Below are 11855 nucleotides of genomic sequence, written 5' to 3' on the forward strand. Positions count from 1 at the left end.
AGGAGGCGCCTGTGGGTGTGGGAGGGCTTGTGCAAAGGAAGAATGGGATATTGATAATGACACATCTTGCCTAGGCCAGAAACTGACAGAAAGTAAGTGCTCAGTGTATTGTCTGAAGCTAAAAGCCAGTTACATGTGGGTAGGGACAGGACTACTGGTAACAAGTTTCCCACCAACCAGAAAGAGGGTCTTTTATTGAGGCAGTAGCTCTGGCAGTCAAGGAGAGGAATGCCATCCTAGTCACAGTTGCTTCCAAAGAAATACCTGTTCAGAAGCTGGAAAGGGAGCATGGCCTACATGAACAGAGGTAAAGATGTGCTTAGGCTCTCTCCTCTGCTAAGGGAAGTATGTCTTAGTATGGATAACCCATTGGGTTGTTTTCTGTACTAGACCAGCCCTTAGGAATTTAGCATTCAGATTGAAAACTGCTTTAAGCCTTCCTGCTGAATAACCACCTTTCCTACTGCTATGGAAGGCCCTTGCTTTCTGGCACAGAGGCTTTTACTCTTGACCTTATGTGTAGGAAGGACACATCCTGCCAACCTGTGCCGCGCAAGGTGTGCACTCGGGTTAGTGGATCTAGGATCTAGGCTCTGCTTCCAAGTGCTGGCAAATTAAGATTCCTTACCTGCAAAGTTAAGGATACCTACTTTTTTGTAAGGTGGTTGTGAGGATTAAGAGGTATATATAGAAATGGTCACAGGGTAGGTGTTAATTGATTTACCTTCCCATCACTAAGGCTGGAAGGACCTAGTGATCAATTCAGGAAGAAAGCTAGTAGGGAATTTGAGCAACAATATTCACAATTGGTGAGTTCCCTTAAATTCCATTGTTTTCTTCCTCTAACCATTTAACAATAACCTCTATTTCTTTCACACTCATAGCTGAGTCTGTCATAACCTGGGACCTCTACAAGAGGAAGCTGGAAGAGTGAATATAATTTACTAGCCCATTAGGATCTGCTCATTTGAAATACACGTTTTATAAGGAAGAGGTTTGAATTAACAGAGGCTATAATTTATGTCTCAGGGCTACAAAGAGACCAGACTGTCCAGCCAGAGACAGACGGCCTTTGTTCTAGGCCAAGCTCTACCGTGGACTTGTAGATGACCTGTGCAAGTCATTTTACGTGCTCGCTGTTACCTGTGTTACTCAGGTTATCCTTACTGGATAAATGAGGTTTTCTCCAATAAAGATGCAATGTGAAGGCACTTTAAAAAAATAAAATGAGTGAAGAATATTGGGGGAAGAAAAAAAACTTGGAACCTTTTTTTTTGTGTTTTTTTTTTTTTTTTAAACAAAATTGTCCAGATTTTATTCACCAACAGGTCCTCCCTCTTCTCCCTGCCTGTTGCGGTGCCTCCTTCCACACGCCCAGAGTCAGGGGAGGGCTTCTCTGGCCTCCTCAGCTGTAATTTCCTGGGAGTAGAGGTCAGTGAAGAGAGCGGGCAGCCAGTAGTGGGCCTCCCCTGGGGCCTGCAGGTCGAGCCAGGCCAGCCCTTCCTTCAGCAGATGTTCCTGGAGGGGAAAGGAAGAGTCGCTGGAGAAGGGGAGTTTGCACAAACACAGTAGATAACCCCAGTGCTCTTCTGGCTTCTGTGAGGTGTTCAGATTAAAACTACATGAGTGCCTTCACACATTTACACAACCACACTGCAATGATCTGTTTGGCCTTGACCTTTGCTTGAGATGTGATTAATGCCACCAAGTCACTTAACCTGTGCCGCTGGAAAAGGGTACAGAGTGGGACGTAGAAGGACTACAGAAGCATTTGCTATGTGTCCTTGAAGCTAATCACTGACTTCTAATCCCTGAAGCAAAATGGAGATCACCATCTTTCAGTTAACTTTCTGGGTAACAGATGTGGGTCAACCTTTTTGGAGAAGTTAATGCAAGGAAAAAGGTATTAAAAACCTACATTTCCATGCTACTTACTCCTTCACAACATCAACCTTTCATTAGCACCATGAACTTTGTATATATACAACTATAACTATATGCAATAGTATATAATTATAGCTATATATGCAATAGGATATAATTTAGATATGTAATTATTGTAAATTAATTTCCTTCACTCTGAACTGTTACTTCCAGTATAAACTACATTAACCATCTGACCAAGTTCTAAAAGGTCAGGAGAGAGCAGGTGCCAGTGATCCCTCAGTCGCGGCGGCAGCCTGGGTTTCCACACATGTCCAGGTTACAAGCCTGCCTTTGTGCCGCCTTCAGAGAAATGCTGGGGTTACCTGTAGTGTGAAAGCAGTGGCCTTTAAGGCAAGAGGCCAGCAGAACAAGGCTGCAACTCCTGTCTGTGTAGTTCCTGACTCCCCACCTCCTCCCACCTGAGCTCATCTTTTTGGGGCCATTCCAAAAGTCACATACCAGCACTTGCCGAGCTCGCTCTGTCTCCCATTTAAGACTGGCTTTGATATCACTGACAGTCACGTAACCATTTTTCTGAAGGAAGGAGGAATGGGGATGAGTCAGTTAAGAGTGTGCTTTCTCTTAGAAACCAGGACTTGCCCAGGGACAGTGATTTATCCAGACTAGAGAAAACAGTGGGCAAAGAAAGCCTAAGTATAGAAAAAGAATGTTTAGAGGTCCCAACAGAAGAGAGGGAGGGAGGGGTGACTTCAGGTGACAGGTTGACTGGTTCAGTCTTCTTTTTTCTTAATGTTTATTTTATTGATTTTAGAGGGAGGAGGGAGTGAGAAGGAGATGAACATTGACCCATTCCCATATGTGCCGGACCGGCAGCCTCTGCTCCAGGACGATGCTCTCACTGAGCCATCTGGCCAGGACTTGACTGGTTCAGTCTTAAGAGTCCCTGGCACTAAAATACTAATTTTTACTTTCTCAGAGAATTCTGGAGTGTGACAAGGGAAGATCCATAATGATTAATCAATAGGAAAAAATAGTGATAATCATTAACTTCATAATCTAAAATACTCCCCAATGAAGAAAAACCTGTCTCTTACTTAGTTTTGTGCTACATTACAGAATTAAGAAAACTGAACATGTCTTCCCTAAACACATGGTAAGGGTTTGGGGGGTGGCACATACTGAAGGCATGCTGAGGATCGGGGGACAGCAAACAAGATTAAATGTTTTAAAGAATCCATAAAGTAGTTTTAAGACATCCCAGAATCTGTCTACCAAGGAAATACAGTTAGTTGTCTGCATGTCTGTCTACTCCACTAGACTGTAAGCTCCTTGAGAGCAGGAACTACGTGGTACCCATCTTTATATGGCCCACAGCCTAGGCCAGTGCTTTGCACTGTTACTGCTCAATAAATTTCTGCTAAATAAGCACAGGTCTGAGGAGTGCATCCATTAGACAGTTTCAGCAGAGACGAGTGACCGAGAGATGATCAGAGGTGCTCCAGAACCCTTCCCAGGCTGTCCCTACCATGCATACACATGTGCACACACTCAGAAGGCACACCAGTACCTCTGCCAACTGCAGCACCACAGTGTGATCCATATTGAGCTCAGCTGGAACAGACTGAATGAGGTAAGTGCCGCCGACAGGGATGATGCCGAAGCCAGTGCCAAGTGCCTTTAGTTTCTTGATGGCCCTGATCAGGTCGTCTCTGAGGTGAGGGACAGCTGCTTAAATACCCTTGGCAGGGCAGAGCTAGCAACAATGCAGCTTCCGCTATGCCCTGAGTAGAAGACACTGCAAGAAGACTCAAAAGGCCGTACAACAGTTAACTACGTCAGTAAAAGGAGGATTAAAGGGCACCAATCGGGCTGGGATATACAAGGGAGATGGTCAGGCTCTCCACGCAGCAAACCATTTCAACACTGGACAGAGGTAAAACCATGCCTGCAGGAGTCCATCGGGAAATGTGAATGAATGAGCTGACCATGAGACAACAGAGTACACTGAACTATGGAAAAATAGAGAATGCTTATCCATTTTAAGGGGGACAACCCAAAGCTGATTATTGCCATTTGAAAATTCAGGCCCAGTATTAACAGATTTTCTGATATCTTAGTTGACAACTAACTCAAATTAGGAAAAAAGAAGACCTACAAAACAAGGTGTAGACCACACATACAGCCCACCTACTGACAGCTTTTTACCTCATCTCAAATTGGAGGCACACATAGGGGCTGCGGAACCAGGTCAATCTAACCACACCCCGTCTTCCGACCCTAACCCCCTTCCCTAGCCTCTCTCTCTGCCTGCTCTATGCTCCTTTATCTCAATCTCAAGAGTATATGGAGACCAAAACTACATACATTATGTATGAAGAAAATACTTAGAAGAATTATCATGCCAAACTGTTTAACAGTTGTAATCTCTCAGTTGAGAAATAATGGGTGGTTTTTGTTTTTTGTGGGGTTTTTTATCTCTGTATTTTGAGTTTTCTAAAATAAAAACTTTTTTATGATCATAATGAGGAATAAAAATGATTCTTAAACTATCTTAACATATGAGCAGTAAAGAGAAAAGATATCCATCTGACTTGTAAAGACCTTTCTCTACTCCACGGTGTTGGAAGTTAAGACCTACTGGCTGACATCCTGGGCGAATTTGCCCCTTCCTTTTAACACCTGTTGATGTAGTTCCTCCAGAGTTATCAGACCTATTGGAGAAGGGGGACAGAAAGCAGATAAAGGGTTACCTTTATGGCTAAAAAAACAAACGAAAAAAAAAAAGCATCACCTTTGAAAAATTATCAATACACTCTTGACATCAGTGCCATGTCTATTTATAATCAATGGTTTTAGGTTTTTCCTTTCTTCAAAACAAACCATTTAATGTGCTTATTAAGATGACACTACTGGATGACCATATTTAAGGTCCCATTTTGGAGAGCACACAGACACTCAGCTGGTATCACCATACCCTATTTCCTACCTCCCTATTATTTTCTGCAACAGCTAGGGACTAGACCAGAGGTAGTCAACCTTTTTATACCTACCGCCCACTTTTGTATCTATTAGTAGTAAAATTTTCTAACCGCCCACCGGTTCCACAATAGTGGTGATTTATAAAGTAGGGAAGTAATTTTACTTTATAAAATTTATAAAGCAGAGTTAAAGCATATAATAATAATTACTTACCAAGTATTTTATGTCAGATTTTCACTAAGTTTGGTAGAATAAATCTTTATAAAACAACTTACTATAGTTAAATCTTATTTACACTTTGGTTGCTCCACTACCGCCCACCATGAAAGCTGGGACACCCACTAGTGGGCGGTAGGGACCAGGTTGACTACCATTGGACTAGACCTTCCTAACCAAAGGTCTTTGGAGAGAAGAGACAATCAATCATTCAGGTAATTCCATTTCCCCTCAGCCATGGAGACCTACCATGGATTCAACTACATGAAGCAACTAAGATGCTTCTCAAGACCTAACAGCTCTCAAGACCTTACTGGCCTTGAGAAGCAGCCTGCAAGATGGGAAAGGTTATCCCTCAAGGTTTTCTTCCTCTTAGAGAAGTCCAAAGTCCGGTCCACAGAACCTAGCCACCCTCACCTCCATTCCGGTGCTTCAGAGCCAGGCACACTTCGATGATCTGGACACCCAGCTCATAATAGAAGTCTCCCACACCTAGCATCTCAGACCAAAACCCTTTTCCAGCTAAAAGACAGAAAAACAAAAGCTAGGTTATTCATTAGTTACAGTTTTTCTTTCAAAACTAGATTAAAACATCTTTTCTTTGGGAAGTCTTCCCTGCCTGGCCTTAAGTCCTTATGCTCCATTTACTACCAAGGATCAACAATCCGACTCTTGGTAATTCCTGCTAAAGAACAGATTCAGCTCTAAAAAGTAGGCAATCTAGCCCTGGCCGGCTGGCTCAGCGGTAGAGTGTCGGCCTAGCGTGTGGAGGACCTGGGTTCGATTCCCGGCTAGGGCACACAGGAGAAGCGCCCATTTGCTTCTCCACCCCTCCACCGCGCTTTCCTCTCTGTCTCTCTCTTCCCCTCCCGCAGCCAAGGCTCCATTGGAGCAAAGATGGCCCGGGCGCTGGGGATGGCTCCTTGGCCTCTGCCCCAGGCGCTAGAGTGGCTCTGGTCGCAATATGGCGACGCCCAGGATGGGCAGAGCATCGCCCCCTGGTGGGCAGAGCGTCGCCCCTGGTGGGCGTGCTGGGTGGATCCCGGTCGGGCGCATGCGGGAGTCTATCTGACTGTCTCTCCGTTTCCAGCTTCAGAAAAATGAAAAAAAAAAAAAGTAGGCAAGCCTGACCAGGCAGTGGCGCAGTGGATAGAGCGTTGGACTGGGACGCAGAGGACCCAAGTTTGAGACCCCAAGGTCGCCAGCTTGAGTGCAGGTTCATCTGGCTTGAGCAAAAAGCTCACCAGCTTGGACCCAAGGTCGCTGGCTCGAGCAAGGAATCACTCGGTCTGCTGTAGCCCCCCATCAAGGCACATATGAGAAAGCAATCAATGAACAACTAAGGTGCCTCAACAAAGAACTGATGCTTCTCATCTCTCTCCCTTCCTGTCTGTCTGTCTGTCTCTATCTGTCCCTCTCTCCGTCTCTGTCACACACAAAAAACCAAAACGCAAATAAAAAGCATTTCGATTTGGCTGCTCATTCTGGCTCAGGATACTATAAAAATGTAGGACTTTCCTAAAGTGCACAGTGAAACATAATGGGACATATGCCCTAGGCAAAGCTAAGAGAAATGCGCAGACCTAGCATTCAAAAATCTATTGAAAATATTTTCTCGAGTGGAAAATGCAGCCCATAAATTGTAATTATAGCATTAATCACATATATTAAAAAAGCTTATAAATATGCTAGTGCCTAGAAAGATACACTTTAAACTGTTAACAGTACTCTATCGCTGCAATTATACGACAGAGACAGAAGACTTCTACTTTCTCCTTTTCTCCTTCCCTTGTTGACTGCATGATCACATACTACTTTCATTAAAACAAAAATTTACTTTTTTTTTTGGTGACAAGAGACAGAGAGACAGAGAGAGGGATAGATAAGGATAGACAGGAAGGAAGAGCGATGAGAAGCATCAATTCTTCATTATGGCACCTTAGTTGTTCATTGATTGCTTTCTTATATGTGCCTGATGGAGGGGCTACAGCAGACCGAGTGACCCCTTGCTCAAGCCAGTGACCTTGGGCTTAAGCTGGTGAGCCTTGCTCAAACCAGATGAGCCCACACTCAAGCCGGCAACCTCGGGGTTTTGAAACTGGGTCCTCCATGTCCCAGTCCAATACTCTATCCATTACGCCACTGCCTGGTCAGGCTAAAACAAAATATATATATATATTTTTTTATTATTATTATTATTTTTTTTTTTTTTTGTATTTTTCTGAAGCTGGAAACGGGGAGAGACAGTCAGACAGACTCCTGCATGCACCCGACCGGGATCCACCCGGCACGCCCACCAGGGGCGCCACTCTGCCCACCAGGGGGCGATGATCTGCCCCTCCGGGGCCTCGCTCTGCCGCGACCAGAGCCACTCTAGCGCCTGGGGCAGAGGCCAAGGAGCCATCCCCAGCGCCTGGGCCATCTCTGCTCCAATGGAGCCTTGGCTGTGGGAGGGAAAGAGAGACAGAGAGGAAGGAGGGGGGGGGGTGGAGAAGCAAATGCGCGCTTCTCCTATTTGCCCTGGCCGGGAATCGAACCCGGGTCCCCCGCACGCCAGGCTGACGCTCTACCGCTGAGCCAACTGGCCAGGGCCAAAATATATATTTTTTAATAAAAGGGGAAAATAGCCATAAAAAATTCCCTTGTAGCCTGACCTGTGGTGGCGCAGTGGATAAAGTGTCAACCTGGAAACGCTGAGGTTGCCGGTTCAAAATCCTGGGCTTGCCTGGTCAAGGCACATATGGGAGTTGATGCTTCCTGCTCCTCCCCCCTTCTCTCTCTCTCTCTCTCTCTCTCCACTCTATAATGAATAAAAAAAAAAATTCCCTTGTAAATCACTCAAGGGAAGATCATGTACAACGGCTCCTGAGTCTGCACTCCAGCCTCTCCATCTTCCCCATTAAACTGGGCACTCAGCGTCCTGCTCGGCACTCCCTAATGATAACACTTTCTGTATCTCCCTGAGGCCCTTCTAGAAGATGCCCCTGTGACACCAGTGGTAACAACTAGGTAGCTTCTTGGGAATCCTAGGAGAACACTAGGCCTCTACAGACAACTCCTTACAGGCGAGAGGATCCACCCCAATGGTGGCACACATGTCCTGGAACTGCACCCGGAACTCAGGATTCTTTCGGATCTCTTGCTTGTGCTTGCTGGCAAATTCCTCCAGGTTGGTTCTGAACATGTCCAACTGCTTTGACATCTGTAAGATGGACATGGGGAGGTTAGGGGAAGCACACCTAGGTGATAATCAGTTACCAAAAATAGGTCCTGGCCCAGTGGTAGGGCAAAGGCTGACATAACCTATGTCCTCAGGCCTATCATTAAGATGTTTTCTGTTCCCTTTTCTTTTTATTCCTGCCTCTCCTTCAGAGTTCTGTTGTCAGCAGAAATGAGATGCTGTACTGTTTCCTGAATTCTAAAATACACATTTACCCCCCTACATTTTACCATTATAAAGCCAGGATGCATCTAACAATCAATGTGCACATCCAACGTGGTACTTCTTTCTCCCAAGAAAACCATTAAATTGAAGATGAACCTAATAATCCATTATATCTTAAAAGTGAGAGAATGCAGCACAGTGGATAGGGCATTGACCTGGAATGCTGAGGCCATCGGTTCAAAACCCTAGGTCTGCCTGGTCAAGGCACATATGAGAAGCAACTACAAGTTGATGCTTCCCACTCCTCTACCCCATCTCTCTTCTTCTCTCTCTCCTCTCTCTAAAATGAATAAATAAAAACCTTAAAAAAATAAACATAGGCCCTGGCCGGTTGGCTCAGCGGTAGAGCGTCAGCCTGGCGTGCGGGGGACCCGGGTTCGATTCCCAGCCAGGGCACATAGGAGAAGCGCCCATTTGCTTCTCCACCCCCCCCCCCTCCTTCCTCTCTGTCTCTCTCTTCCCCTCCCGCAGCCGAGGCTCCATTGGAGCAAAGATGGCCCAGGCGCTGGGGATGGCTCCTTGGCCTCTGCCCCAGGCGCTAGAGTGGCTCTGGTCGCCGCAGAGCGAGGCACCGGAGGGGCAGATCATCGCCCCCTGGTGGGCAGAGCGGCGCCCCGGTGGGCGTGCCGGGTGGATCCCGGTAGGGCGCATGCGGGAGTCTGACTGTCTCTCCCCATTTCCAGCTTCAGAAAAATACAAAAAATTAAAAAAATAAATAAATAAACATAAAATATTTTTTAAATGAAGAGAGAATGTAGCAATACATGCAGTGGGAAATCTTTAGCCACAACAGAAAGCCTGCACAGAAGAAAAAAGTAAGCTTGGCATGAATTAAGTGTGCAGTGACTGTTTGATCTGAGTCACGGACCTCCTTGAGGATCAACTCCAAATAAAGAATCCTGAGGAAGGGCTGTGGGTCTACCAGATTACATTCCAACCATAAACACAAATGTCTGGGGGATTCTCTGACATCCTATTTGTATTACTCCTCACAAAGCCTGCCTTCTATGCTACCAAAAGTAACTACTTGTGGCCCAGCATCTCATTTGCTACATATTAGAAACTGACACACTGGTATAGTCATCATTTCCAGTTGTTTCCTGCATGTCATCTCCCCAGGAGTGGGGCTTTTGAACAGCATAGCCTGTGTCTACTATCTTTCCTCAGTTCAAGGACCCATTTCCCTGCTTAACTGCCTTCTCTTCTTCACCAGTTACAATAAATGAGTAAACTCAGGGTATGCACAGAAAGGGAAGTGTTAGAAAAGGAAAATGTGCAGGAGCCAAACCACCATCACTCACACAGACTTCTGGTATGTACTCTGATGTGATGGTGGTGGTGAGGAGTGTTACAGGTTAAGCAACATGTTCATGTTATTCATAGGCATTTAAAGTAAAGTCAAGCCTGACCAGGCGGTGGCTCAGTGGATAGAGTGTCAGACTGGGATGCAGAAGGACCCAGGTTCGAGACCCCGAGGTTGCCAGTTTGAGCGCGGGCTCATCTGGCTTGAGCAAAAAGCTCGCCAGCTTGGATGCAAGGTCGCTGGCTCGAGCAAGGGGTTATTCGGTCTGCTGAAGGCCCACAGTCAAGGCACATATGAGAAAGCAATCAATGAACAACTAAGGTGTCGCAATGTGCAATGAAAAACTAATGATTGATGCTTCTCATCACCCCGTTCCTGTCTCTCTGTCCCTGTCTATCCCTCTCTCTGACTCTGTCTCTGTAAAAAATAAAAATAAAAAATAAATAAATAAATAAATAAAGTCAAAAGACCTAAATCAAACAGCTCTGCCACTTACTAACCATGTAACCTTGGATAAATTACTTGATACCCCAGGGTCCTCAATTTTAAGCTAGGAAAAAGTGATCCTTCCTGATAGGACTTTCAGGAAGAATGAAGGTAGTCAATGCAAAGAAAATGGGCACATGTCTGGAAGGCTATGAGCATATGATTCAAAGATGTTAACTATCATTATTATTAGCAAGTCACTTAGAAGAGCTGAGGAGCCCAGAAATCAGGATTTACCAAATACTCTCTTTTTAGTTCAACCCAAACAAGCTAGTGTATATCAAAGGTGTCCCGTTCAGCCTTGTGGAGTCTCCCTTCCTGCCTGGAGCCTGCCAACCGACTCACCTGGGCCAGCTGGTCCTCAGCCAAGACAGTCCCCCGCTCCTTATACTTGGCCTGTCAGACAAAGAGACCAGCATGAGTTGAGAGTGGGCGCTGGGGGCTCCCACTTGTACTGCCTCAGCTGAAAAGAGGAGGCTCTCTCTTAAATGGTTTTCTTAGGGAGAGGGATGAGGAAGCGGGATGAACGACTCTCTGTAGTCAAATTTGGGGAAATGGGGGAAAGGGCTGGTGGATCTGGGGATGCTGACATTCCAATCTACCGGAAGCTGGAGAAACTCTGATCCTGGGGACCCAGAAGCCCGTGTCAGACTGTTAGGAGGCAATTTGAGGGTACAGAGCTCTCTGTTCCAGAGATTTCATCTCCCTGCGGGTCAGGGATGGCTGTGGGTCCGCCTTCTTCCCCTCACCTCCGCAAGCTTCTTCTTGGCGATGGCGCCAGCTCCCACCCCGCGGCGGTGCATCGCCGCTGTGGGCCCACGGGCCGCCCCACTGCCGGGACCCCGGGTCTTCGCTTCCCGGGATCCGCCGCTGGCTCCCCAATGCGAAAGCGCGTTCCTTACGTCATCTCCGCGCGCCGGAAGCTACGCTCCGACTTCCTGCGGCAGGGCGGCAGGTTTCCCACAGCTGGGAACCAGGGCCCCGCCTTTCGCTGGTGGCCAAGCTCCGGCAAAGCGTGTGGCGGAGAGGTTGCAGGGTACGGACCCCTAGCCCCAGCCCTCTTGGTGCGGCTCTGCGTTCCCCACCAATGTGGACCTTCTCCTCTTCCTGTGACTGCATTTCCACTGCCATCCCAGCTACCCATGGTCATTGGCCGCCCACTCGGTTCTTGGGTACTGAGGGTTCCATATAGTGCATAAACCAGAATCCGTTCACCCCCAGAGATTCTGACTGGCAAAGGCCTTCGAGTTAAGAACTTGGACTCTGGAATTAGATTGCCTGCCTCCATAGCTTACTTCCACTATATATGGTCCAGTAACTTAAGGCAAATGCCTTTATCTCTCGTATTGGCAGTTTCTATGGCTGTGAAAAAGTAATACCTACTCATAAAGTTGTGAGGATTAAGTTAGAAAGTATATAACAAAGCATTTAGCACAAAGCCTAGCACATCAGTAAATATCAGTTATGATTGTTATTCATCAGGTCTAAGGCGGTATTAGTCACCCACGTGTTTAGGAATCTCCATAGATGATCCCTCCC

The 11855-nt window shown here is 46.4% G+C and overlaps 1 protein-coding gene across 1 annotated transcript; it reads right to left on the reverse strand.

Moving 5' to 3' along the window:
• Nucleotides 1-878: 878 nt before the first annotated feature.
• On the reverse strand, nucleotides 879-11222 carry SNF8 (SNF8 subunit of ESCRT-II). The gene is made up of 8 exons (XM_066364470.1): nucleotides 11066-11222; nucleotides 10662-10712; nucleotides 8146-8284; nucleotides 5500-5604; nucleotides 4526-4598; nucleotides 3455-3596; nucleotides 2386-2460; nucleotides 879-1518 (listed from the first exon to the last, which is right to left on the reverse strand). Exons 1-8 carry the CDS (start codon nucleotides 11117-11119, stop codon nucleotides 1381-1383), a joined length of 777 nt encoding a protein of 258 aa, XP_066220567.1. The 5' UTR covers nucleotides 11120-11222; the 3' UTR covers nucleotides 879-1380.
• Between the last annotated feature and the right edge of the window lie 633 nt (nucleotides 11223-11855).

The sequence above is a fragment of the Saccopteryx leptura genome, chromosome 2 (assembly GCF_036850995.1).
Source record: "Saccopteryx leptura isolate mSacLep1 chromosome 2, mSacLep1_pri_phased_curated, whole genome shotgun sequence".
In the NCBI taxonomy this organism is placed as follows: domain Eukaryota; kingdom Metazoa; phylum Chordata; class Mammalia; order Chiroptera; family Emballonuridae; genus Saccopteryx; species Saccopteryx leptura.

Excerpts from the sequence above, each read along its gene's own strand:
- SNF8 (XM_066364470.1), bottom strand. The coding sequence starts at position 11,119 with ATGCACCGCCGCGGGGTGGGAGCTGGCGCCATCGCCAAGAAGAAGCTT. Across the intron at positions 5,605-8,145 it reads TGGGGTGGATCCTCTCGCCT|CTGGAAAAGGGTTTTGGTCT; the intron begins GTAAGGAGTTGT and ends TCTGTCTTTTAG. Across the intron at positions 3,597-4,525 it reads TTCGCCCAGGATGTCAGCCA|AGACGACCTGATCAGGGCCA; the intron begins GTAGGTCTTAAC and ends CCCTCACCTCAG.